We start from the raw sequence: 27,377 nt of genomic DNA on the forward strand, positions 1-27,377 counted from the left end.
TGCATATACGTGCCCTGCATGTACGTGCCCTGCATGTACGTGCCCTGCATGTACGTGCCCTGCATGTACGTGCCCATGTACGTGCCCTGCATGTACGTGCCCTGCATGTACGTGCCCTGCATGTACGTGCCCTGCATGTACGTGCCCTGCATGTACGTGCCCATGTACGTGCCCTGCATGTACGTGCCCTGCATGTACGTGCCCTGCATGTACGTGCCCTGCATGTACGTGCCCATGTACGTGCCCTGCATGTACGTGCCCTGCATGTACGTGCCCTGCATGTACGTGCCCTGCATGTACGTGCCCTGCATGTACGTGCCCTGCATGTACGTGCCCTGCATGTACGTGCCCTGCATGTACGTGCCCTGCATGTACGTGCCCTGCATGTACGTGCCCTGCATGTACGTGCCCTGCATGTACGTACCCTGCATGTACGTGCCCTGCATGTACGTGCCCTGCATGTACGTGCCCTGCATGTACGTGCCCTGCATGTACGTGCCCTGCATGTACGTGCCCTGCATGTACGTGCCCTGCATGTAAGTGCCCTGCATGTACGTGCCCTGCATGTACGTGCCCTGCATGTACGTACCCTGCATGTACGTGCCCTGCATGTACGTGCCCTGCATGTACGTGCCCTGCATGTACGTGCCCTGCATGTACGTGCCCTGCATGTACGTGCCCTGCATGTACGTGCCCTGCATGTACGTGCCCTGCATGTACGTGCCCTGCATGTACGTGTCCTGCATGTACGTGCCCTGCATGTACGTGCCCTGCATGTACGTACCCTGCATGTACGTACCCTGCATGTACGTGCCCTGCATGTACGTGCCCTGCATGTACGTACCCTGCATGTACGTGCCCTGCATGTACGTGCCCTGCATGTACGTACCCTGCATGTACGTACCCTGCATGTACGTGCCCTGCATGTACGTGCCCTGCATGTACGTGCCCTGCATGTACGTACCCTGCATGTACGTACCCTGCATGTACGTGCCCTGCATGTACGTACCCTGCATGTACGTACCCTGCATGTACGTGCCCTGCATGTACGTGCCCTGCATGTACGTACCCTGCATGTACGTACCCTGCATGTACGTGCCCTGCATGTACGTGCCCTGCATGTACGTGCCCTGCATGTACGTGCCCTGCATGTACGTGCCCATGTACGTACCCTGCATGTACGTACCCTGCATGTACGTACCCTGCATGTACGTACCCTGCATGTACGTGCCCTGCATGTACGTGCCCATGTACGTGCCCTGCATGTACGTGCCCTGCATGTACGTGTCCTGCATGTACGTGCCCTGCATGTACGTGCCCTGCATGTACGTGCCCTGCATGTACGTGCCCTGCATGTACGTGCCCTGCATGTACGTGCCCTGCATGTACGTACCCTGCATGTAGGTGCCCTGCTGTGACCCTCGTACCATCATCGGCTTCATGTCTCCATCGATCTCCACGGCGGCCATCTTCTTGTTCCAGGCTGGTGCCAGGTTTCTCCTGATCTTCAGCTGGAAGTTCACGGCCTCCAGGAGCTCCACACTCGGCCCCTCGGACTCCAGACCCACTCTGCTCCTGCAACAGCCCGAGGAGAGACAAGAATGAAGTTTAAAGGTCCCATAACATGCAAAATCGACTTTTCAGAGCTTTTAACCTTCTTACATTGCTATTTGTGCTTCATATATGTACCCAGAGTGTTTTTTTTATTGATTCCCGCAGTTTTTAGCTATATTACAGACTATCTCCTTTCCTCGAATCTCCAAACTGACGGGCGGTGGGAGCAAGACCGCGTCATAAGGGCAAGCACGCGTCACCATCCCCCCTCACCCTCAAGCACTGGTCAAGGACTACCCTCAGTGCCAATGCACTTGTTTTATATAATTATATCTCAGATTGTATGTTTAAATGTGTTTTAATTTATAGATTCATTTTATTGAATGTTTTATTTGTGTTTTAGTATCCTATGTTTGTTGTTTATTTTGTGTTGTGTTTTAACAGGGATCCATGAAAAAGAGAACTTTTCTCATTGGGTTTTCCCTGTATAAATAAATAAATGAAATGAAAATGAAATAACACCACAACGCAGGGGGCAGATATTCAGGGCAAGCATTTTCTTTACCACAAGGACAAATGTTTGTCAGGACTAAACCTGGTCTACACATCAGGACTAAACCTGGTCTACACATCAGGACTAAACCTGGTCTACACATCAGGTCTAAACCTGGTCTACACATCAGGACTAAACTGGTCTACACATCAGGACTAAACCTGGTCTACACATCAGGACTAAACCTGGTCTACACATCAGGTCTAAACTGGTCTACACATCAGGTCTAAACCTGGTCTACACATCAGGACTAAACCTGGTCTACACATCAGGACTAAACCTGGTCTACACATCAGGTCTAAACCTGGTCTACACATCAGGACTAAACTGGTCTACACATCAGGACTAAACCTGGTCTACACATCAGGACTAAACCTGGTCTACACATCAGGTCTAAACTGGTCTACACATCAGGTCTAAACCTGGTCTACACATCAGGACTAAACCTGGTCTACACATCAGGACTAAACCTGGTCTACACATCAGGTCTAAACCTGGTCTACACATCAGGACTAAACTGGTCTACACATCAGGACTAAACCTGGTCTACACATCAGGACTAAACCTGGTCTACACATCAGGTCTAAACTGGTCTACACATCAGGTCTAAACCTGGTCTACACATCAGGACTAAACTGGTCTACACATCAGGACTAAACCTGGTCTACACATCAGGACTAAACCTGGTCTACACATCAGGACTAAACCTGGTCTACACATCAGGACTAAACTGGGTTCAAACCGAGCCAACCCTCAGTGTAAGTAGAGCGTTCTGACCTGGACAGTTTGAGTTGTGAAAGCTGCACGTCCATGTTGTCGATCACGGCCGGCAGAGGACAGCCCTCCACCTGCTGCAGGGAGAAGCTGTTGCCGACGGTGATGAGACCCAGGTCCATCACCAGTGCATCGTGGGAGTTTGAGTCCTGGGGGATGATGATGAGTGGAGCCTTCAGGCTGATGTCCATGGAGAGACGGAAACTCTTCTGAGCAAAGTCTCGCACGCTGGAGGCGGCCTTCTCTGCGGCCTGCACCGTGGCCTGACTCAGAGCCTCTTTAGCCGTCTGGAAGTTATTAGAGAAGTTCTGCAACACAGAGGAAACTTAGAGCTAGAACTGTGGGTGCATGTCAGTTAGAACGGAACCAGAAAATGTACTTCAGAAGTATTAGAATTGCATTTTGAGTTGTGGCCGGCGCCATATGACAAAATAATTAATATTTAATGACGCTTTTATCTGTGCACGTTTGAACAGATAACTTGATTAACTTGTAAAGTTATAATGAATGTACTACCAGCAGAGACATGATGAACTTGTGCAGATAAACCACTTGGACGCAGCCCACGTTGAGCTTCACTTTTCCGTCGCTTTTGGACGTGTCGGCGTAACTCGCTCCTTCTGTGGCGTTTGGCGTCAGCGACATGGAGAAACTGAACACCTCGTCGCCCACGATGGAGATGGCCTGAGGAGTAAGACAAACTATTATCATAAATGACCAACACTAAACCGTTTGAGGGGTTTACATTTCATTATATTTGAAGCTGACCTTCTTGTGGATGCACTTTGGATCCACATTTAACACGATGAAGTCTCTGAGTCGAGCTGAAATGTGGGTCTGAGGTCCCTGCACCAACATGGAGCCATTTACACCTGAGAGGGAGACATTCAGTATATTCATCTTAACACATGAAAAGTGTTCGATAAAGTAAACTTGAAAGAAAGTGGCTGAGCTCCTGTAGATAAACTACAGTCTGTGCTGGTTTGATGGACGAGTGAAGTTTAACTTAACAAACCTTGGATTTTGATGTCGGCCATGTTGCTCTTCTGGTCACAAACCAAAATGTTAAACGCTCCAAGTGTCGCCATCACTTTCAGGTCAATCACATGATCTACAGGAGAAACCAGGGCAGCTGTAGGGAAATAAACACATTTAATAAATTATATGTAAAACATGATCAAAATATCATCATCCTACTGCAATATATTGCAATATTTCACTGGCAAAATGTATCATCTCATCCAGCTCATGCTGAATCTGTCATTTACCAAGTTTAACTGCAAGCAATGTATCAATAAAGAAAATAAACAAAATAGTTAACCAACTTCACTCAATGAGAACTCTACAAACAGAAACGTACCAAGAAATTCGGCTTTTGTGTGTAAAAAAGCAGAATAAATGGATCAGTCCAAAAACTCTAGAAAACTGGCTCTATCTTTTCTGTTTTGTCCAAATAAATATTTATCATCTCAGTAAAGTCATCAAATATACTTAGACTAGTCTTATTCTTTCTGTTTTTGTTTTTGTCTTAGTCTCTTGTTCTCTAGTTTTTTTTTATTACTGTTAAGTACGAAAAAAATTATGATTATAAATGAATAGTCCCAATGAAATAATATGTCAACAATAAAGCTAGAGTGATTCCCACGAGCAGAAAACCTGGAAAATTGTGAGACTTGAACTAAACATGAGACTGCGGCAGATACATTGACGCTTGTATCATATTGCTGATGGTTGCACTGACTGGACTTGGCGGACACGGTCTTGTCCTCAGGTTTGGTCCGAGTCTCTCTCTCTGCCGACGCTGAACTCATGGGTGCCATTACTGCAGACAGGAAGTTTATGGACGAGAGCAGAGCCTCAGTGTGAAGAACCAGGTCCAGAGACGTGAACATCACCTACATGAGGACAAGGAAGAACCAAGGAAATATGAACGTTGAAAAGATCTCAATAATTCAAGTTGAACTACACTATCCGTTTTGTTACTGGCCTTTACACATGTTTAAACACGTTTTAGAGCATAATAATAGAAACAGTATTTCTAGTATTATGGAGCCAAAACTATGTAAAATTGATCTGCCACGACTCCATAAAACTGATCAAGTTGGGCTCATCTCGGACGGGGATGAGTCTGTCTACAGGAGGAAGGTGGACTGGCTAGTGTCCTGGTGCAACTTGATTCTGATCTTTACGTTCCAATGTGATCTTCAACTAGTTCTGCTAAACCTCAACCGATTTGTATTAGTATCGATACTTGCGCAAATGAGTCTCTAGTTTAAAATGAAACACACTAAGCTGTTTTACTCACGTTCATCATTTGCTCGGTGTTCTTGTAGACTGTAGAGAAGTTTGGCCCGTTGCGATTGGCCTGACATAAAGCCGATAAAGCATTGTTTGTTTACATTACATACACCAATTTAGGGAATCATTGCTAACGTCCAGGATCTTTTATAAGACCCACCTTAAAATATTGAACTTTGAGTAGTTCTGCCCCGGTCTCTGCTGAGGATCTGATGATACACAAGTCCTCTCCAGTCATGTCTAACACAAAAGAGACAACAGAAACACTAACAGAAACACTTGTTGAAACACTAGCGATGGTAAAGGCAGATCTACCACAAAACCAGTGATTCTAGTCATAAATATTGGATGGAAGTTCACAATGCACTGCAGACTGTTTTTGAAACCGCCATCCCACTTAATTTCAGAACAATGTCCCTGGGCCTCAAAACCCCTGCCATAATGGATGACGAATTAGGACTGGGCCGACACCATTACTGACACACGGACTCAAACAGATACATATGAGAAAATCTGGACTAAATAGGACAACTATTTTTAAACTTCGATGCCTTAACCTTTCTTTTCATGGGATGCCCTTTTTTTAATTAGATCTTTAGAAAAAAAATACACAATCTGTTTTCTATGGCCCCACCCTCGAAAGTCTTTTTTTCCCCCTGTCCTTTTTTTCTGTCTTGTGTCTTTTCTCTTGGTTTGAAAAAAAATTCAATTACTATTACCGTACTATTTTCCCATTTTATATGATTTTGAATTAAATTGACAACATAATCTACAGCGTCCCGTACCTTTGAACTCGAGGCAGTTCATGGTGATCTCTCGGATGTAGACGGTGGCGCAGGTGTCGTATTTGCGGACTTTGGTGTCGATGCCGAGCTGCGCCGCGTGAAGGACCAGGAACGGAGTCTCCACGCTGACTTTGGGCTTTTTCAGGGTCAACTTCACCTGGTCAACGGCAGCAGAAAACACCAATCATAATAATTAAAAAAGGGAAGTAAAACTGTAAAATACTCCCCATGTTATTATTTCAAGGGCTGCAACAAATAATCACAATAATAGTAATGGTGTGTGGTCATAAAGTCGACTTAAAATTATCGTAGTCTAAATTTGTCGGGCTGTAACTATGCAAGTAATTGACTAGTCAAATTTGGAAATTAAAGTCACTATGGTAACTGAATATTGATGGTAGAAATCTGAATTTATTTAATCTTTTCTGACATTTAAATGTATTAATGCCATTTGTTATAACAAGGTCTTTTAGTATGTGTTTAGAGTTGGTTTTGTCCATAACAATTATGATAATCAAATCACATTTTTTTTTAATATAGACTAGTTTTAGTCCATTAATTGTTGCCCTTGGATTTTGATGATTTTGACTCTGATTTTCATGAATTATACACATTATTCTTAAATATTCTTCATCTAGAAGCCCTCAGTTGCCATATTTCAACCTTTATTTGGTTGAAATATACAGATCTTCTCACACATTAATGTAAATAATGAACCGTTCACCTCTTTAATCTCAAACTTGAGCAGAACATTGATGGCGTTCTCCAGCTCGACCTGTTGTCCCGCTGTGAGCTCCGGGGTGGACGTCCTGGGCAGCAACGCCTCCTGCTGCTGTTCCAACACCTCCAGCTCTTTCTCTGTGACAAACCCACACAACAGACTGGGATTAATCTCAGAACAAGTTTTTGGCCATCAGACATGTGAGTGATGTCAGAACCTGGTTTAAACACGTTTACTGTTGTATTTTACTATTATTTGTATATTAGGAGATAATGATAGACACTAAACATTTTTATGAAAAAATACATATTCTTAGGTTTTACTAGACAAATACTTACAGAAATATAGATTTTTACTTTATCTATGATGATACATTAGAACTTTAACATCAATTTGAGACTAGACTTTTCCCCATCCTTTTGATAGAAAACCAAACTAACTGATATTTCTAATCTGGAAATTCAAAATTGTTGTAAAAACTTAAAATCATTATGTATCTGTTGTTGGTTGGCAAATCTGGTGGATCTAAATAAAATATACAAAGCCACAAATCTAAAATAAGATTATTATTATTATTATTTAAGTATTTTCCCCCATGATTCACTGGGGCAGACATACCCTGAGCCAGGTTCCTCTGCATTGCGCTGCCTTCACCGATGTTGTGCACCAGGATCTTCATGAGCAAGCTCAGGTCCTCCTCCCCCAAACTCATCTGTGACACAAAGACGTTCTGCATTATCTGTTCTGTTATTGTCCTTTAAACGTGTTCTTGTGCCTTTGCTCATGCGCCTCATGTTTTAGAACTGAAAATATATCTATCCACTGAAAGCACACATTACTCTGTATCTAAAGAGTCTGGTTTGTTGTTAGCGCTTCATCTACAGGCAGCAGAGGGAATTACCATGGGGAAACAAACAAAAGCTAGCTTGTCCCGACATGCTAATGTAAGAACACAGTTGTAAAGAAAGTGATTTGAGTCAAAAATGCTCATAACGAGTATGTGATGATTAAAAACAGCACAAGGACACGTCCGGTTCGACCAAACAAATCTGGGAAATTGGAAACCGAGGATCGGAGAAGGAGCAAAGAAGACGAGCTCGTAATTTAAGAATTAATGAAACAAGTGTGAATGAAGCTAAATGTACTCCAGCTGTGTTATTTTTTTAAAATGAGGAACAATGTAAGAACAGGGTTAAAATCAGGTGTTGGTCAACACATTTTGCATTTTCTGTAAAGTAAAAGTTTGGTCAAATTTAGTGCACTTGAACTAATACATTATAATACAGACCTGGGCAAACTACGGCCCGCGGGCCACATACGGCTTGTTTGTCTTTATAATCCAGCCCACCAAACATGCCAAGTAAAATAAAATAAAAATAACATTAAAAAAAATGTTTGTTTGTTTTTTTGCCTGAGCACTTTGTGGCCCCAGAGGAAAGATGTGGCCCTCGGCATGTTTTAATCTGGTACCTAGAAAGATTTTAGTTTCTATTCTTTAACTGTAACATCTGTCTGCACTTGTATCCTTAATAAAGTTGAAATTAAATGAATTAAATAATAGATTCAATACCCTATATTTGACAGAAAAGTGATATCTTATTTGATATCTAATATATATTAAATATATATATATATTTTTTTTTTCACACCAATGATCGCGGGCCGGCCCTCCGCTACTTGCCTGAATTCGAAAATGGCCCTCGGAGGAAAATAATTGCCCACCTCTGTCATAATATATCCATTTATTTCCTTACATTACTTTATTTCCCCATGTGGGACAATAAAGGAATATCTTATCTTATCTAACTTAAAGGACAAATAGTATGTGTTATTTATTTTATTCTCAACCTTTAAACATGCTCTTGGGAACCTTTAGTTTGGCGTTTCATGTTTTAGAACTTAAAAAAAGGTTTATAACAAACAAAATAACATTTGGATCTCTGCTGTTTTGGAGGGAGAAAATTTTCTATCCAGGATTCATCAAACTGTGAATGAAGCTAAATGCGCTCCAATTTTGCATAATATGTGTCCTTTAAGTCCTATTATTTCTTATACTAAAATCTTCAGAAAAGATTAGAACAATTTTAGACGACAACGATCTTTGTGTAAGAAACACTGTCAAAAAGACATAATAATTTTGTGATATATAACACATACAATCTAATGTTGAAGCTGGTCTTACATTGAGCTCGTGCAGGATTCCTTGGACCTGGATTCCAGGGATCTTGTTGTACCAGGAGTAGCAGAGGTTTCTCGTGACCAGAAGCTCGAAGCTGATAGGCTGAAGCATCTGTACGTCAGGCACTGTTTGTTTCTGAGTCAATCTGCAAACAAACAAGTATTATATTATATATTGTTAGTTATGGCCAGAGAGTAGAGGGGAAGAAAACATGTAATCCAATTTAATTTGACCTTTCAATCATTTACAGCGTCTGCATATTAAATACAAACCTCTATCGGATCGTTCACTTGTTCACAATATGTGACTATTTTTATTGAGGTACGAGCACGTTTCTGCAATACCTGGAGAGCTTGAGTTGACTGAGCTTGACCTCCATCTTCTCCACCACGACGGGTAGCTCGACGCCCTGCACCTGCTGCAGGGAGAAGCTGTTGCCGACGGTGATGAGGCCCAGGTCCATCACCAGTGCATCGTGGGAGTTTGAGTCCTGGGGGATGATGATGAGCGGAGCCTTCAGGCTGATGTCCATGGAGAGACGGAAACTCTTCTGAGCAAAGTCTCGCACGCTGGAGGCGGCCTTCTCTGCGGCCTGCACCGTGGCCTGACTCAGAGCCTCTTTAGCCGTCTGGAAGTTATCGATAAACATCTGCAAACACCAGTAATTTATCAATGAAAGTCAGACAATCACCGGTTACAAACCCAGTGGGGGAGTCGATTAGTTATTTGATCCATCTGTGTTTCATTAAGCCTTCTGAAGGTGTTCAAGAAAAGCTTTAAAAGGTGCACTATGTAACTTTTCAGATGCTCGTCTCCAAGGCATTTAAGTATTTATTTCCATGGACACAAGCATGTGACAGGTCAGATCTGTCAGAGAGGCGACGTTGCTCATAGTGAGAATATAATAAAGATGGATGCGTTTAATGCCATACTGTGAAACATTCCAATAACTTCCCCAAGACGACGACCCGTCCTTAAAGTTACATAGTGAAACTTTAAATTTAAATTTAAATGCATATCAGCCTACATTTGTTACTCAGTGGATGTTGAATTTAAAAATAAACTTCAGTTATTTCATCACCTCACAAAATATTGTTTTTGAGTTGTTGTTGTTGTTGTTTTTTTTACAATAAATTGTACCTAACCAAGATACAAAATGTTCCAACAAAACAATTGTGACATTTTTACATGATCAATTTAATTTAATTTAAGATCCTGTGATTACACTATGGTTGAATATAATACTATTATAATATTTATTTTTAAGTGGATGAACAGGGAACAATGAGGCTTATGAAACACAGATAGAGTTCATGACTGTAGTAACCGGTGCACACAGGCAGAGGGCGCTGTGGTGATGGAGGTAAACACAGGAGATGAAGAGCACAGCACTGATGGACAGGAGTGGTATTATTATTATTATAAACATCATCATTATCATCATCATCATCAGGCGCCGGGCGGATGTCATGGTTCAGAAGCCGTTTCCAAAATGCACCTTGCACACATTCAATATGTTTAAGCAAGAACTGTTTTTGTCGAGTCAAGTATTAACTGGGGTTGTTTTGGGGTTTTAAACAGGCATTAGGTGCAGTAAAGCCTTGTACGATGCAGTAAAGTGTGGTAAAACGCCGTAAAGTGCATGCTGTACCTCGTCAGCAGAACCACACTCAACGCTAAAAGAAGCCTGGAAGAACAGAAGAGAGCGAGCGGACACAGAATAAGAGCATGCAGGACAAACAGAAAAGAACATCCTCGTTTGTGTACTGTAAAATAACACAATACACATTATTATACATAGATTATACAAGAACTACGGGCTACGAGCAGCTACAAGTTCACCTCTGCACGTCCAAAAGGTTTGTTCAGAGCGGCAGAATCAGTATTTTCAAATAAATATATATATAATAATATAATAAAAGACAAACAGGGAAATAAAATCAATATATGGCTTTTGATTAATGATAAAATTCCATGGAAACTTTAGCTCAGAAATTTGGGGAATTTTCAAAACTAAAAACAACAAAAGACTTAAAATCCCAAGTTATAAATGTAACTACAGTTCTATGAATCCTGGCATTTTTTTTGCTTATTTTAGTGAACATTTTCACTGACCTTTAATAACAGCTAGTTCGTACTTATTATAACACAATTACAATACAATACAATATGGGCGCCTTCCACAATAAAGTCTCAAAAAAAAATTATTCTGAAAGTGTTCATCCTCTTCCTCTTCAAAGCTACTGTTTACTTTGGTTCTATGAGGTTTAAATGATATGTTCGCATATGTTCTTTTCTGAGAGGGTCTGGTTTGTCCTGCCACAGAAACAATCACGTGAGTTCAGATGTTTGAGAATCAAACCTCAGACACAATATCAGGTCCATCTCCTCAACTCTTTGACCTGGATTCCTAAAATTTCCCACTTTTTTAATGCTGTTTCTCTCTCGACTAATTATTAAAAGCACGGATAGATTAAGGTCGTCATGCATGTGTAGGGACAACCTTCAGAAGTGTTAATTCCCTGTTTATTCCCATGAAACCCCCATATATTCATTTAAATCCTGAAAGGTTGCAACCATAGAACACAGAAACTAACCTTACAACGTCATCTCTTTTGGCTCAATTCACATTCCCTGTTATAAAAAGTGTCACTTTTAGGACATTTCTAACTAAATTACAGTATATCATATTTGCTTTGATCATTTTAGGACAAAGAAATGTAAAAAAAAAAACTAAAACACAAAAAACATTTAGTTATGACAAACAGCACACATTTAAAAAAACAAAAAATGCTAATAATATCAGACACAGGTTAAATGTCGGACCGTTACAGAGCGTGTTTAAGTATGCGTGTGAGTCTGACCAGCATCGACATGAGGAACTTGTGCACGTAGATGATCTGGATGCAGCCCAAACGCAGGGTGACTTTCCCGTCCACTTTCGACACGTCGCTGTAGCCGTCTGCCTTCGTCGCGTCGGGAAACAGGGACATCTTGAAACTGAACACTTCCTCTCCCATGATCGACACGGCCTGGAACAAACGTGCCGGGGGTCAGTTAGAGACCGAGGAGAGCGACGGAAAGCAGAAGATGTCCCCGCAGGAACGCTCACCTTTCTGTGGATTGTGTCCGGGCTGACGTCTGTGACCACGATGTCTCTGAGCCGGGCGGAGACTTCAGTTTCTTTTGCCCGCACCAGCACTGAAGCGTTGATGCCTGAAACACACAAACGGAAGGGCTCAATACTGACTTCAACCTGCTCAGGGACAACTTTGTGACTGAATATGATGCATTATTTGCCCCCTTTGGGTTACTCACTCTTATCCCTCTTTCCATCTGCCATTGGACTCATGAACTCTTCTTAACACCTGCCACGTGAACTGCACTATTCTCTTTCTGCACTACTGTAAATTTAGCAGCAATTTTGTGTACATACTAAGTCTGTTTTCATCTTATAGTAAATTTAAATTGTTTTTCTTGAATGCATGCCTTAGTTGATATATCTTGCTTTTATTTTAATTTTTTTGTTGTAGAGTAACATCAAAGCAAGTTCCTAGACTGTGAATCTCACTGACAATGGCAATACACCTTTTCTGAACATTTCCTCATTTTAGAACATTTCTCTCTCTCTTTATTATTTATTTATCTTTTATGACATAGCGTAAAACACATACTTTGAAGAGGTACAACTACAGTAGGTGCCGGGAATATGCACATTTTCAGTTGGCTGCCAAACGCCCTTAAAACTAACACAACAAAAACATTTTAGAACATGATTTAGCCTAATTTTAGAACCTGATTTAGCCTAATTTTAGAACATGGTTTAGCCTGATTTTAGATATGATTTAGTCTCATTTTAGAACATGATTTAGCCTCATTTTAAAACCAAGTTTAGTCTCATTTTAGCATATGATTTAGCCTCATTTAAGAACATACTTTGGCCTCATTTTAGAACCAAGTTTAGCCTAATTTTAGAACATGATTTAGCCTCATTTTAGAACATGGTTTAGCTTCATTTTAGAACCTGATTAAGCCTCATTTTAGAACATGATTTAGCATGATTTCAGAACATGGTTTAGTCTTGTTTTAGGACCTGGTTAAGTCAAATTTGAGAACCTGGTTTAGCCCTAATTGGAGGTCCTTGTAAAGCTAAATATTAAACTAAGTGGATCGTAGTGAGAAAAGTTGATCATAAAATGTCTGGAAAACACCTCCAGAACTTTACATGACATGTGTCTCCAAGTACAACGCTCGCTGGTAAAGTTGGGTGTTTTCTACCTCTGTATCCTTATTGTGCACGAATTGCTCTCACTCTCTCACACTCACACGAGGAAAGGCGGACCATGATAAAGACATAGACGCGACACACGGTTTTACCTTGGACTCTGATGTCTGCGATGCTCCTGCGATCGTCACACACCTCCACATGGAAACAACCCATGATCGCAAACAACTTAAAGCTGAAGATATCCGCATCTTTGGCAACCTTGAACACTGAGTAAAACCAGAGTCAGTGTACAGATCTACAGTTTCAGAGATTAGCTCCATTGCGCGTCTCATTCATGCTCACTTGTCTTTCCCAGCGTCGTCTTGTCCACCTCTTGTTTCTTGGCATCTCGTTCCTGTGACTCTCGGAGCTTTGGAGGAATGGCGCTGTTCATGAAGTTCACTGTGGACAGAAGAGCTTTGGTGTGGAGCAGGAAGTCCAAAGCAGAGAACTCCACCTGACACAAGGAGACAAAGAGAATGACTAGTGTGTTATGATTTATCACATGAGTCACGCTTAACTTTGAAAGATAACAAAACTAAAGATCGTAATTTCAGTTAATGCATCAAATCATAAAGACTTCAATTATTATTCTCTCATCAGCAAAGACAAAATTATTCAGTCTTTTTATAGAAAAATCTTTACTTAACAATGTTCTGAAAAAGCTCCGGGAGATGTTTAAAATGTGCATGCTGAACTGAATGTTTTGAAACATTTATTGCAATTGGATACTGATTTTTTTTTAATCACAATTACATTTGTTACATAAAATGTGCAGCTCCACAAAACATTAAAGAACAGATGTTGATATTGTACATCTCCTAAAACTCACCTTCAGAGTCTGTTCTGTGTTTGCAAACTGCGTCTGAAAGCCGGGGCCGCTGGGGTCGGCCTGGAAACGAAAGACAACATTTTTTACGGCCTTTTATGAACAAAAGAGATGAATATCACTCTGAGATTCACAGCAGGTCGTGTCAGGCCTAAGCCAAGTCTGGAGGTCCTTCTCTAGAGCAGGAGGTCCATCTTTAGAGCAGCAGGTCCTTCTCTAGAGCAGGAGGTCCTTTTCTGGAGCAGGAGGTCCTTCTCTAGAGCAGGAGGTCCTTCTTTAGAACAGGAGGTCCTTCTCTAGAGCAGGAGGTCCTTCTCTAGAGCAGGAGGTCCTTCTCTAGAGCAGGAGGTCCTTCTCTGGAGCAGGAGGTCCTTCTCTGGAGCAGGAGGTCCTTCTCTGGAGCAGGATGTCCTTCTCTCTAGAGCAGGAGGTCCTTCTCTGGAGCAGGAGGTCCTTCTCTCTAGAGCAGGAGGTCCTTCTCTGGAGCAGGAGGTCCTTCTCTAGAGCAGGAGGTCCTTCTCTGGAGCAGGAGGTCCTTCTCTGGAGCAGGAGGTCCTTCTCTGGAGCAGGAGGTCCTTCTCTGGAGCAGGAGGTCCTTCTCTAGAGCAGGAGGTCCTTCTCTGGAGCAGGAGGTCCTTCTCTGGAGCAGGAGGTCCTTCACACACTGGATGTTCTTAGTGTATAATGTCAGATATAAATGTGCTCTGCTTGTGTGTCCTGGGACAGAGCAGAGGGTCTTTCTGCACAGCTCACGTCACATGTTCATCTTGTCCTTGTGTAACTGGAAGAGTGTGTTCCTAAGCTGCTCCTGCAGCTTGAAATCTCTTCAAACAGATTGGATGTTGGGAGAAGTGGTCTCACTGAGGGGTTTTAAATCGATTTTTAAAAATTGCCTGTGCGTTTAAATGTAAACTGTTTTTATTTGTTCTTAAATAGCTGTCATTTTTTACATTGCCCCAGGTCAACCCTGAAAAAGAGGTCTTGATCTCAATGTGTTCTCACCTGGTTAAACAAAGGTTATTAAATAAATAAGACAGAAACATAGTCCTAAAACAAATGTTGGTTTCGGATGTATTTGGTGATTTCAAAGGCAAATAAGGCTGAAGAGAGTGGATGTTTTTACTTGAACAAACAAAGTTTGGTGAGATTATGGAGCTTTAATAGTTACATTATCTAGTAATAAGTTACTGTCTTCACAATTACTCATGCAATTACTTAGAGAAGTAACAGGTAACTATAACATATAACTTTTTTTGCTGGGACAGTCTCAAAACTGACCAAAAACGCACATAAAAGAAAAGTTGGGTCTGTTTTATCCATGCTTACCCTGATGAACTCCACTTTGAGCAGGTTGCAGCCATGTTGTTCTGAAGATCTCATGAGATGAAGAGGTTTTCTGCCAGCTACTCGAGAGAAGAGATGTACAAGAAGCTCAAATCACCATTTCTTCTAGACATTTGTTTCCAGTAAACTGTTGCATGACTGACAGCATTCGTTACCTGGCACGTCGCAGTAATCCAGCATGACTCTGTTTAAATACGCGGTGGCGCTGAGGTCGTAGCTGCGTTTGCGTCCCTCTGCCCCGAGCTGACACACGCTCAGCAACAGGACGGTTTTCTCCTGATCCGCCTGCTGCGTCAGCTCCAGCAACACCTGCACGACACACAACATAACCGTTTATTCTACTCGAGCACAACACCAAACACACAACACAACCGTTTATTCTACTCGAGCACAACACCAAACACACAACACAACCGCTTATTCTACTCAAGCACAACACCAAACACACAACACAACCGCTTATTCTACTCGAGCACAACACCAAACACAACACAACCGCTTATTCTACTCGAGCACAACACCAAACACAACACAACCGCTTATTCTACTCAAGCACAACACCAAACACACAACACAACCGCTTATTCTACTCGAGCACAACACCAAACACAACACAACCGCTTATTCTACTCGAGCACAACACCAAACACAACACAACCGCTTATTCTACTCGAGCACAACACCAAACACACAACACAACCGTTTATTCTACTCAAGCACAACACCAAACACACAACACAACCGTTTATTCTACTCAAGCACAACACCAAACACACAACACAACCGCTTATTCTACTCGAGCACAACACCAAACACACAACACAACCGCTTATTCTACTCGAGCACAACACCAAACACACAACACAACCGCTTATTCTACTCGAGCACAACACCAAACACACAACACAACCGCTTATTCTACTCGAGCACAACACCAAACACACAACACAACCGCTTATTCTACTTAAGTACAACAAATAACACTTGTACAGCGTGATTTGGTACTGTAGACGTAGAAGAAAAAGACAAACAATAAATAGATGGAGGAAATGCAAGTTTGAACAAGGACTACAACAAATGATCAATGAATCGTAGTCTTAGTTTGATAAACATAATCATCATCTGGACTAAACAGACTTGCTGTTTATGAGAAAAACAGCAACATCATCAAATCAAAATGTCAAAAGGGTATAAACTATCACAGATTTTCATCAATAAAGAACGTAGTTCATAAATATTTTCTATCTAGAAAACATAAGTCTGTTGTTTTGGCTGATAACAGTGTTTTGAGAGAAAATACAAACCTCTTTGACTTCGAACTTGAACTGGACTTCAGTGAGCTCCTCGAGGACATTCTGATGCTCCTCGTCCAGAGACTTTTCACTGATGTCTTCCTCCGAGTCTGTCGCAAGACACAGAGTGAGGAGTCAGGTAAACAGCCCTGGGTATCGTAATAATTGTGATTTTAAATGCTGTGGAAAATGTCTGAGGAAGAACGGAACACAACTCCACTTATATTTTGATAATGCCACAGTATTAGACCTAGAGCTGACTTATAAAGGCTTTTTTAACTATCACCGTCAGGAGAACATTGGTCTTAGTTCTTTCTCGGTTTTTCCATCTTGGTTGCACTGTTTGTTGCGCACAAATTTCAATAACACAATATATGTTTTTGCCTTTTTTGGCTCCAAAATGGCTCTTCATTTTACATTTTGTGGAAAATGGGATTGTAATTCCCAATGGGACAATTATTCTGAATTTAATATTGTCTAATTCTTCTTCTACTTATGTTCTCCCTGGTCCTGCTCGATATTAGTGTTTTTCTTTTGGTTTTTTTTTGGTCTATTATAGTGTTTTTGTGTGTGTTTGAAATTGATTTATTATTATTTATTATTATTATTTATTTTTTTCTGTTGTTGTGTTGTGTTATATTCTAATTTTTCAAAAAAATATAAATTAACTGCAATTTTTCAAAAAAGTGTTGTGATTGCCATTAGATTGGGGATATGTTTAAAAAGTGTGATTGTGTTCAAAGTTCACATTGTTATTGACTCCAGGAGCTTTAACGTGTAAGAGAAAAAAAAACAGGTTAATTTCTACAGTGGTTTGAATAGTTTCATTAGAGGTAAAAAAAAATAAATACAGCGACAACAAGACTTGTTGTTCTTTGCAGAGGCTATTCTATTATTACAACAGTGTGCAGCTCTATTACAAACATAATCAGTGTGAATCTGAGCCAAACCTGTGTCTAGAGTTGGGAGAATGGCTTTCTGAAGGTTTAAAGCTCTGGGTCTGGACTCGGCCAACGGCAGGACCTGGACGAGAACAAAGACTGAGTTTAAAAATTCTAAATGAGTAATTCACAGTATAAATTCAGATTAAAATTTGCAGTCGATTGAATTTGAAGCCTGAAGGTGAACATTTTCGTTTTAAATTTTAAACACTGAAAGAATAAAAACATTAAAGGGAAATAATTTAAAAGTCAAAATATGATGAAACAAACGATCATCCGGAGTCCTTCACCTTCCCCTCGGGCGTGGACGGCGCAGAGTCCATGTTCGGCAGAGGAATGCTGTCGACGAGCTCAAACACACTCTGGATCTTCTGGTCAGAAATCTTCACGTGGAGCAAGGGAAGTTCTCCTGAAACCTTAAACCTGCGCGTAAAAGGACAAATGTTAAACAAACCGTGAGCGTCAAACAAATGGTCAGTGTGTATGGAGAGTACTTGGGCATCCGGGCGTCGTTGTCCACCATGCTCTTGGCCAACTGCAGACTGAAGTCCATGGGCTGAAGGATGTGCTGCACCGAGGAGCTCTGCTGACGCGCAGATCTCCACTCCTCTCCTGATCCACACACACTTACACGTCACATATTCACTCTAAGCTTTTATCTGACCAGCAAGGAAAACTAAAAACAACCACTAAAAAGTAAATTAAAGGAGAAATATTCAGCTTTTTTTTTTACAGGTATTTCATATTAAACTCCAACATATGTAGATTGCCATTTTAGATTTTGTTCACTGTAAACGGCATGTTGATGTAAAATGACTAAATAATAGAAATGGGTCCATTCACTTCCTTTTTGAAACTGCAGAACTCATAAGCTCCGCCTTTTCATACTGATAAGCTTTGGCTCTTCAAAGTGACTATTCACCAGAAAAAGCAGCAGAATTTTATGTACTGTACATGTTTTATTTTTGAAAAGCAGCTACTTGATATTTTAGATGTGTGTGTATGTGTCACTCAGATTTTTCGAATAATCACACAAAGTGCAGGGATGTGGGAGGAGATAGGGGGTAGGTGAAAACACTTGAGCTTCAGTTACAGGACAATTATACAAAATACCACTTTGAGTAACTAATGATGAGGAAAAACGTGTTTAACAATGTTAAAAGAGGAACACTGACCAGACTTGCTGTAGAGCACTTGCACTTTGCGCAGCTTGACACTGAACCTCTCGTAGGCGCGGTCCATGATCTCCTCCAGAGAAGAGGAAGGGGAGGGGCTTAGCACGGCCTGCTCCACACTGTTCAACTGCACAAACACAACAAATTACACACTTTTTGTGATTCGGTGCAACATACAACAATGAGCAATAATAAAAAGGGCGTGCATTAAAGATAAACAATTAAAATTTACTATAGGATAAAAATAAAAAAGGGTTTACTATGTACACAAAATCTACAGTTAAATTTACAGATGTAGGGCAGAAAGTGAACAGTGCAGTGAGTGATTGAATAAATTGTAGTTAAAGTGCCAGGTGTTTAGAAGCGTTCCTGAATCCAGTGGCAGAGGGAAAGAAACTGTTCTTGTGGCAGGAGGTTCTGTTCCGGATGGACCGTAGCCTCCTGCCTGAGGGGAGTGGCTCATATAGTTCATGTACAGGGTGAGAAGGGTCATCTGTGGTACGACCTGTTTGTCCCAGAGCCCTGGAGACGTACAGGTCCTGCAGAGATGGAAGTCTGCAGTCGGTCACCTTCTCAGCAGAGAAATCTCTGTTTGTCCCTGGCTGTGGCTCCAGCGTACCACACAGTGTTGGAGAAGGTGAGGATGGACTCACTGATGGCCGTGTAGAACTGCACCATCATCTCCGCTGTCAGATTGGCTTTCCTCAGCTGCCGCAGGAAGTACATCCTCTGCTGGGCCTTCTTGATGAGGGAGCTGATGGTGAGCTCCCACTTGAGGTCCTGAGTGATGATGGTGCCAAGGAAGCGGAAGGAGTCTACGATGGTGATGGGGGAGTCTGTGATAGTGAGGGGGGGCTGATCTTTTCCACCGTCTTCTGGGCGTTGAACTCGAGGTTGTTACCGCTGCACCAGGACACCAGCCGGTCCACCTCCCTCCTGTAGACTGACTCATCCCCGTCCGAGATGAGCCCGATGAGGGTGGTGTCGTCCGCAAACTTGATCAGTTTTACGGAGTCATGGCTGGAGGTGCAGCAGTTTGTGTACAGGGAGAAGAGCAGGGGAGAAAGTACACAGCCCTGTGGAGCTCCTGTGCTGATAGTGCGAGAGACATTCTTCCCCAGCCGCACGCACTGCGTACGATCCGTCAGCAAGTCCGTGATCCACCTGCAGGTGGAGTCAGGCACGATGAGCTGGGAGAGCTTGTCCTGGAGCAGAGCAGGGAGGATGGTGTTGAATGCAGAGCTGAAGGTTCCCGGGGAGTCCAGATGCTACAAGATGAAGTGGAGTGCCAGGTTGATGGCGTCGTCTACAGACCTGTCACCACGGCTGTTTCAGGTTTTCTTCAAAATATTTTCAGGTTTTCTACACAGTGTTTTCAGGTTTTCTTCAGTGTTTTTGAGTTCTTCACAGTGTTTTCTGGTTTTCTTTGTAGTGTTTTCAGCTTTTCTTCGTAGTATTGTCAGGTTTTCTTCAAAAGATGGTTTTGTGTGAGTGGATATAGTGGTTATCATGACATTCAGAGGGCGGGTGAATTGTATTGTTCGAGAATATAATAATGGAATACATTCACACATTCGTATTATATTGTGCACACCCTGAAACAAACCTTTAAGCTTCCAAAGTCCACGATGATGAGGTCCGAAGTGTTGCTGTAGAGCCCTGATTTTGGCAGGACTAAATAGGACGGCTTTAGGTCGATCTTCAAGTCCAACACTTTCCTGGTTTCAATTATGCGAGACAGACCTAAACGGAAACAACATTTACATATAATTATCACTACGTTTACATGTTTTAAACATTTGTATTTGTCCAAAAGGTAAAACAGACCTGATGCAGTTTTGTCTTTGATTTCCTCGAGTTTGGACAACGTGGCAGAAGTCAACACCTCCAGATCCACTCCTTTTCCAGTCTTAAAGAAGTCGGAGATGCTGTTCACCGTCAACTGAAGGAGACAAAAAGGAAACAATACAGAATAAAAAGAGGACGGATTATGCTTTTTCTGGTTTATAGTGTTTCTCTATCAAGCACATGGATCATTATTTAACAATTTATTCAATGGAGTGAATAATAGAAGGTGGACACGTTCAGTCCATTTTTCTATTCATTCATTCATTCATTCATTTTCTACCGCTTGTTCCCTTTCGGGTTCGCGGGTGACTGGAACCTATCCCAGTGACTTTGGGCCTTAGGCGGGGTACACCCTGGACAGTGGCCAACTCGTCGCAGGGCCAACACTTTCCATTTTTTTATTTTTAATATAAATGTTTATGTATATAAATATATATAAATATAAATATATATATATATATTTATATATATATATATATTTATATATTTATATATATATATATATAGATATAGATCTATATCTCTAGATCTAGATATATAGATATATATCTATATAGATATATATCTATATATATATATATATATATATATATATATATATATATAAATATAAATATAAATATATATATATATATATATATATATATATAAATATAAATATATATATATATATATATATATATATATATATATATATATATACATATAGATATAGATCTATATCTCTAGATCTAGATATATAGATATATATCTATATAGATATATATCTATATATATATATATATATATTATATCTATATATCTATATATAAATATATATATATATATATAAATATATATATATAAATTGTATATATATATATATATATATAAATATATATATATATATATATTTTAATCGCTTTAAATTAACTTGTTTTGACTTTATTCGGCTGGATTGAGTGTTTTCGTCGTGTCGTGGCGATGTGTCTTGGCTCTGAGTCCCCCGGCTCCGGCCCCGCCCCCCCGGCTCCGGCCCCGCCCTCCGGCCGGTGCCGTACCGTGTTTCCACAAAGGAGGAACTCATGTGCATATATATATATATACATATATATATATATATATATATATATATATATATATATATATATATATATATACATATATATATATATATATATATATATATATATATATATATATATATATATATACATATATATATATATATATATATATATATATATATACATACATATATATATATATATATATATATATATACACATATATATATATATATATATATATATATATATATATATATACATATATATATATATATATATATATATATATATACACACATATATATATATATATATATATATATACATATATATATATATATACATACATATATATATATATATATATATATATATATATATATACATATATACATATATACATATATATATATATATATATATATATATATATATATATATGATTTGACACACAATAACACCTTTATTTTGTAGAACGATGGTTTAAACTGTCAGAAAAGTGTGTCAGTTAAAGAAGAATTGATTAGACAGTAAGTCGCTGTGATGGCTAAATATGTATTTCCGGGCGTTAGACTTCTAAGTGTCCGTCGTTGTGTTAAGCAAAGTGAAATGTTTTTGTATGTGATTATAATGTCTTATTATGAAAAAAAATATCTACAGCTTTTGTGTCTATTTTCTGACAGTGTATTTTCACAAGGGACCTGCAGGGGGAGTTCTATCACCAGAGTTACTTAGTTCTGCTTTAAATGTAAACAGTCTCTGTGTTTTCAGTCGCACATTGATGACATCACAGAGGGATTACGTTTTAGATCTCGGCTCTTCTTCCTGTCATTTTCAACAGATTTTTTTTCATTTTTCTTCATAAACTGCTTCTTGACCGGTGTAAAACTATTATTTACATTTACAACAAGCGTTATAAATCACTTTCACGTTGTGGTCGTCTTACCGCGTCGTAGATGATCTCCACAGGTTGGGAATGGACCCGGAGCAGCTGGTCGGCCGCGCTCTTGTCCGGGTTTGTTTCAAACACCACGTTTAGCAGCGACGAGCTGGACTCGCCCTTCGAGGTGATGAGGGACGGCACTGCCCCCTGCTGTTGTAAACCGGTCACATACCACTGCTGAAGTGCCGCCTCTAACCTGACAAACAAACAAGACAAACAAACTTTTAGACATTTGTGAAAAAGTTTATAGTTTACTTGACAATAATGAGCGCATCTACAAAGAAAAGGAAAACAATACAAAATTGAATTAGATTAATAAAATCTCCATAGAGCTAAACGAGGTCTATAATATTTGAAACTGTGAAATAATAAAAATAACAAATTTACTTCTAAAACTTGACATTCAAATTATATATTTTGAAGGCTCTAAATATTTTTTAGGTTTCAGGTTTAATTTTTTTCCCAAGTTTTAGTTCTTATTTCAACTTCAGATATTTTTTTTAATTAAAACTTTTTAGCTTCAGGAGGTTTTTGACTAGGTCTGAACTTCGGTGAAATAAAAAAAGGTTAATATGAAAATATGAAATCCGAAACTAAAAAAAAGAAATAAAAAAAAAGGTTAATATTGTTCACAGTTTGACATTAAACTCGATTTCCGAGCTTCACATTTTTGTTCTTTCAGTTTCAAAGATGACGGAGGTCTTTGGTCTCCATGAATAAACGGGTCGGGGTCTCACCTGACGGCCTGGGCCCCTGGTCTCTGGGAGATCTTTGTGCTCAGGTTAATGATCTGGATTTTGAGGATTTCAGGAACATCAGGCTTTTCTCTGATGGTCACCGAGGTCCGCAGCAGCTGGAAGTGCACCACCACAGCCACATACTGCAGAGCAAACGTGTGAGTTGTTACACTTCAGTCTAAAGGACAAATAAAGGATGAAGTGTGAGTAAAGCGGCACCTCTCTGGGCAGAGTCAGGTTGTGGGAGCTGCCGCTGTAGCCAATGGCTGTGTAGAGTTTTTGCTTCTCTTCTGTGGTCATGATGTCGTCCAAACCAGACTCTGTAATCGTATTTAAGAGTAAGTAAATAAAGAAGACTTATTCTCATCAAAATCCTTATGTCACATGACTTCAGGTGTTTAAAGGTGCACAAGGAAAGGCCCCTGAATCAAACCAGGAACCACTTACCCTCAGTCTCTTTGCTCTCCTCTTGTTCTTGTTCGCCTTTTTTCCCCTTTTTCCCAAACCACCCCCCAAACCAGCCCCCGCCCTGCTTCTGCGCCGACAACTTCTTCGCCACCAACTTCTGTCCTGAACGAATCACCTGCAAAATAGAAATGCAAGTTAAACAGGGCTAATTAAGGATTATATTAGTAGTCGACCAGTTAAACGATCACTTCTGATGTACATTAAGACAAATAAAGGTTGAAATACGGTGACTGAAGGTTTCTAGAAAGAGAATACGTTTTTTATTGATGACATCCCACTAGGAAATTACTGTGCAAAAACGTATCAAATGTTTTTTTTTATTTCTGAGAGCGACTTTATATTGCTGAATTAATGTCTAGAGCGTAAAAAAGTTGTTTCTTTAAAAAATTCTAAATAAACTTTGGATGAATGATGTAATTTTCCCCTTTTCTCCACAAATACCTACTCGATTGGTGTAAAACTATAATTGATATGTACAACAGGTATAAATACACCAAAGAAAGTCATAATTACAAAATTGTAAAAACCTGTCATAGGCACTTTAAATAAAATATATTGCGCATCATCTCGGGTGTAATACTTGCCTCCACTTTCGCTTGTTGGCGTATCAAAGTTATGCTAAAGACGTCCAAGACTTTTTCCAGATCCTGAAAAAAGACGAATTGGAATAATGGAAGAACAGTTGGAAAACCGTTTCAGTTTTTAGCAGTGGCTCACAGCGGCGTACCTGTATGTGCTGCTCAGTGTCGGGGCTGGTCTTGCTGGGGTTCAGTAGTTTGGTCTTGTACACGTTCTTGTAGGCTTTCAGAGACTCCCGGTGCTGCTTGATGCTGGACCACGACCACATTTTCCTGCGGCGTCTGATGTGGACCTCCATGATGCTGTTAAACGCGTATCTCCACCTGAAAGAGCAAACGCCGGGTCAACACTCGGACTGAACTTGGGACGAAACCCGGAAATAAACATAAAAAGATCACAATTAGAACAGAGGATGCAAACTTAGGTACGACTAATCGATTAAACTAGCAATTCTTTTTTTACTTAATCGATTAAAAGGCTGAGATTTGTACTAAATTTGACCAAGATGAAACTAAAATGCTGCTGCTTGAGGACATCCTGGTACAGAAAAAACAGGTTTTCAATAAAAAACACTATATTAACATGTTTCCAGTGTGGTTCCTGGTATAATTCCTGCTCTGCCTGATCAATAAAACCTTTACTCTCACCAGATTGTGGTTTGAAGTCTGTATATAGTCTAGAAAATCATTATTTGAGTCCCAAGTCCAAAACAGGCAGGGCCTGTATATCAGGACTTTACTGGGATCAAAAAGTACCACATTTACAACGCAGGTTAACCTTGTAAAAAATGTGACTTGACTGGCAAAATATTGTTCAAATAAAGACATAAACAAATTGATGAAGCATTTGTGTAAAGGTATAAAATGCACTGACCAAACAACAGCGTTTGTGGGGACTGGGACCTCAGGCCTGAACTTCCTGTACGGGGCATTTTTTACCATCGAATCAACGGACTCCAGTACATCCACCATGGCCAAGTACTACAAGAAAAATCCACAATGTTTAATTCACTTCGTCAGGTGCAGAAAGCCGACAAGCCTTAATTTGATAAACGTTTGATGAAAAACATGCTTCTGTGTGGAGACTTTGATTAATAAATGTGCAGTTTTACCTGTGGTTTGTTAATTTCTATTGCAATATTCTGGACTTCCAGCTGCAGCTGAGCTTTGGGCATCTTCAGCTCCACTTCTGCGTTCGGGTTGATGCACATTTTAGCCGAGGCAAAGATCGGCTTAAAAACTACGAACACAGAAAGTGGTTAAGGAAACGTAAATGAAAATATTCACATGCACGTTGTTTGGACTCACTGTACTGATTGTAAGGCTGCTCCTTTGTTTTGGTGCTGATTCCAGATTTCAGCAGATCCTAAGCATTGCAACGTAGATATATTAGAGATAGTTGGAGGGATAACGCTTTTCCATAAACAAATAAAACTCACAATAATGTCCTCCCATGATCCTTTGTAAAACATGGGACTGGGAACATTCCAGTAGGCGCAGAGACACTCCAGACTCCCCAACTGTGCGAAAACATGGGCGTTTTAGGTTTTTAAAAGAACACTTTTTACACTAACTCTTGAGAATCCATCTGGAACGGCTGGAAAGTGGTTCAGACCAATCACAGAGTAGCATTGTGGTTTGGGCGGAGCCAAAGGTGAAGCGCCCAAACAAACCAAAACAAACATGGCAGCTCCGACGGACATACTTCGGCTGATCTTTAGCAGAAATGCAAACTATTTTGAATTTAAACGTGCAGAGGCGTTTTGTGGATTTGTGGACATAATTACGGTATGTGCTTATTTTCTCAACTGAATTCAACAACATGTTAGCTTCAAATATCTGTCATGATGTTCCAGACTGATCCATGTGTAGAACAGTTCAGAGTTAGAAGAATGACCTTGTAGATGATTTTGGCCGCCTCGTTGAGTATGCACGCTTTCCAGTTCTCATCTGTTGTCTGAAAACATGAACACAAACTATTACTTTTACAGAAATATTCACAATCAAAAACAGACTCCCATTTCATTATAAAAGGCATTTTCAAAGCAAACTGCCAACTTTAAAAAAAAAAAAGACCACATCATTCTGTTTCCTTTCAAAAGCACCAGTTTGAGGACTTTGGACCAGAACAGAATATTTAGTTTGGAAATGCAGTACTGTATCGCACCTGAAGGCTGAGCTCTGACAGGGTGAATCCCACAGACAGGGGGCGCTCTGGGTCAGACACCTAAAATCAAAGTGAAAAATAACTGATGACAGATGATTATTTACATTTAACAAACCTACCTAATCTAAACCTACCTTAACATTTACCTAAATGTCATGCAAACTGTAACATCTGATGCGAGTAATCTGATTTCTCTCTGATTGTTCAGGTCTGTGCAGTTATTTTTATATCTATTGTCATTTGTCTTCTAATATGTGCCTGACACTTGTCCCCAGGTGCTTTTGGTGATCGGATTTTTGTTTCTATAGTTAATAAAATGCAACAAAAAAGAGCAGATTAAAAACAAAAATGAAAACCGTGCTGCTTTAACGTGAGCCGTGCTGCTTTAACGTGAGCCGTGCTGCTTTAACGTGAGCCGTGCTGCTTTAACGTGAGCCGTGCTGCTTTAACGTGAACCGTGCTGCTTTAACGTGAGCCGTGCTGCTTTAACGTGAGCCGTGCTGCTTTAACGTGAGCCGTGCTGCTTTAACGTGAGCCGTGCTGCTTTAACGTGAGCCGTGCTGCTTTAACGTGAGCCGTGCTGCTTTAACGTGAACCGTGCTGCTTTAACGTGAGCCGTGCTGCTTTAACGTGAGCCGTGCTGCTTTAACGTGAGCCGTGCTGCTTTAACGTGAGCCGTGCTGCTTTAACGTGAGCCGTGCCGCTTTAACGTGAGCCGTCCGTGCTGCTTTAACGTGAGCCGTCCGTGCTGCTTTAACGTGAGCCGTCCGTGCTGCTTTAACGTGAGCCGTGCCGCTTTAACGTGAACCGTGCTGCTTTAACGTGAGCCGTGCTGCTTTAACGTGAACCGTGCTGCTTTAACGTGATCCGTGCTG

General features: G+C 40.5%; 1 protein-coding gene and 1 long non-coding RNA gene across 4 annotated transcripts in view; one reads left to right on the top strand and one right to left on the bottom strand.

Annotated features, from left to right (window-relative positions):
• LOC140381255 (uncharacterized) overlaps positions 1-27,377 on the top strand; it is a 246,014-nt gene that overhangs the window by 142,065 nt on the left and 76,572 nt on the right. The window lies entirely within an intron of this gene.
• vps13c (vacuolar protein sorting 13 homolog C) overlaps positions 1-27,377 on the bottom strand; it is a 94,732-nt gene that overhangs the window by 40,908 nt on the left and 26,447 nt on the right. For all 3 annotated transcript variants that reach the window (XM_072465238.1, XM_072465237.1, XM_072465239.1), the window contains 39 exons: positions 26,503-26,562; positions 26,233-26,292; positions 25,775-25,855; positions 25,644-25,701; positions 25,448-25,575; positions 25,210-25,316; positions 24,485-24,659; positions 24,342-24,404; positions 23,737-23,872; positions 23,509-23,609; positions 23,290-23,432; positions 22,556-22,748; positions 20,540-20,654; positions 20,319-20,455; positions 18,713-18,839; positions 18,032-18,149; positions 17,828-17,960; positions 17,547-17,619; positions 16,609-16,706; positions 15,460-15,613; positions 15,287-15,363; positions 13,964-14,023; positions 13,435-13,588; positions 13,242-13,358; positions 11,977-12,080; positions 11,729-11,896; positions 9,209-9,513; positions 8,868-9,009; positions 7,304-7,397; positions 6,689-6,822; positions 5,965-6,121; positions 5,340-5,419; positions 5,187-5,246; positions 4,623-4,776; positions 3,897-4,013; positions 3,650-3,753; positions 3,398-3,565; positions 2,885-3,189; positions 1,428-1,575 (listed from right to left, as the gene is read on the bottom strand). In XM_072465238.1, coding sequence (XP_072321339.1) covers positions 1,428-1,575; positions 2,885-3,189; positions 3,398-3,565; positions 3,650-3,753; positions 3,897-4,013; positions 4,623-4,776; positions 5,187-5,246; positions 5,340-5,419; positions 5,965-6,121; positions 6,689-6,822; positions 7,304-7,397; positions 8,868-9,009; positions 9,209-9,513; positions 11,729-11,896; positions 11,977-12,080; positions 13,242-13,358; positions 13,435-13,588; positions 13,964-14,023; positions 15,287-15,363; positions 15,460-15,613; positions 16,609-16,706; positions 17,547-17,619; positions 17,828-17,960; positions 18,032-18,149; positions 18,713-18,839; positions 20,319-20,455; positions 20,540-20,654; positions 22,556-22,748; positions 23,290-23,432; positions 23,509-23,609; positions 23,737-23,872; positions 24,342-24,404; positions 24,485-24,659; positions 25,210-25,316; positions 25,448-25,575; positions 25,644-25,701; positions 25,775-25,855; positions 26,233-26,292; positions 26,503-26,562 — 4,908 coding nt within the window. The remainder of the gene's footprint in view (positions 1-1,427; positions 1,576-2,884; positions 3,190-3,397; positions 3,566-3,649; positions 3,754-3,896; positions 4,014-4,622; positions 4,777-5,186; positions 5,247-5,339; positions 5,420-5,964; positions 6,122-6,688; positions 6,823-7,303; positions 7,398-8,867; positions 9,010-9,208; positions 9,514-11,728; positions 11,897-11,976; positions 12,081-13,241; positions 13,359-13,434; positions 13,589-13,963; positions 14,024-15,286; positions 15,364-15,459; positions 15,614-16,608; positions 16,707-17,546; positions 17,620-17,827; positions 17,961-18,031; positions 18,150-18,712; positions 18,840-20,318; positions 20,456-20,539; positions 20,655-22,555; positions 22,749-23,289; positions 23,433-23,508; positions 23,610-23,736; positions 23,873-24,341; positions 24,405-24,484; positions 24,660-25,209; positions 25,317-25,447; positions 25,576-25,643; positions 25,702-25,774; positions 25,856-26,232; positions 26,293-26,502; positions 26,563-27,377) is intronic.

This window comes from Eucyclogobius newberryi, unplaced genomic scaffold (genome assembly GCF_026437365.1).
Source record: "Eucyclogobius newberryi isolate DKJ021-1_F unplaced genomic scaffold, fEucNew1.0.hap1 SCAF_5, whole genome shotgun sequence".
NCBI lineage: Eukaryota > Metazoa > Chordata > Actinopteri > Gobiiformes > Gobiidae > Eucyclogobius > Eucyclogobius newberryi.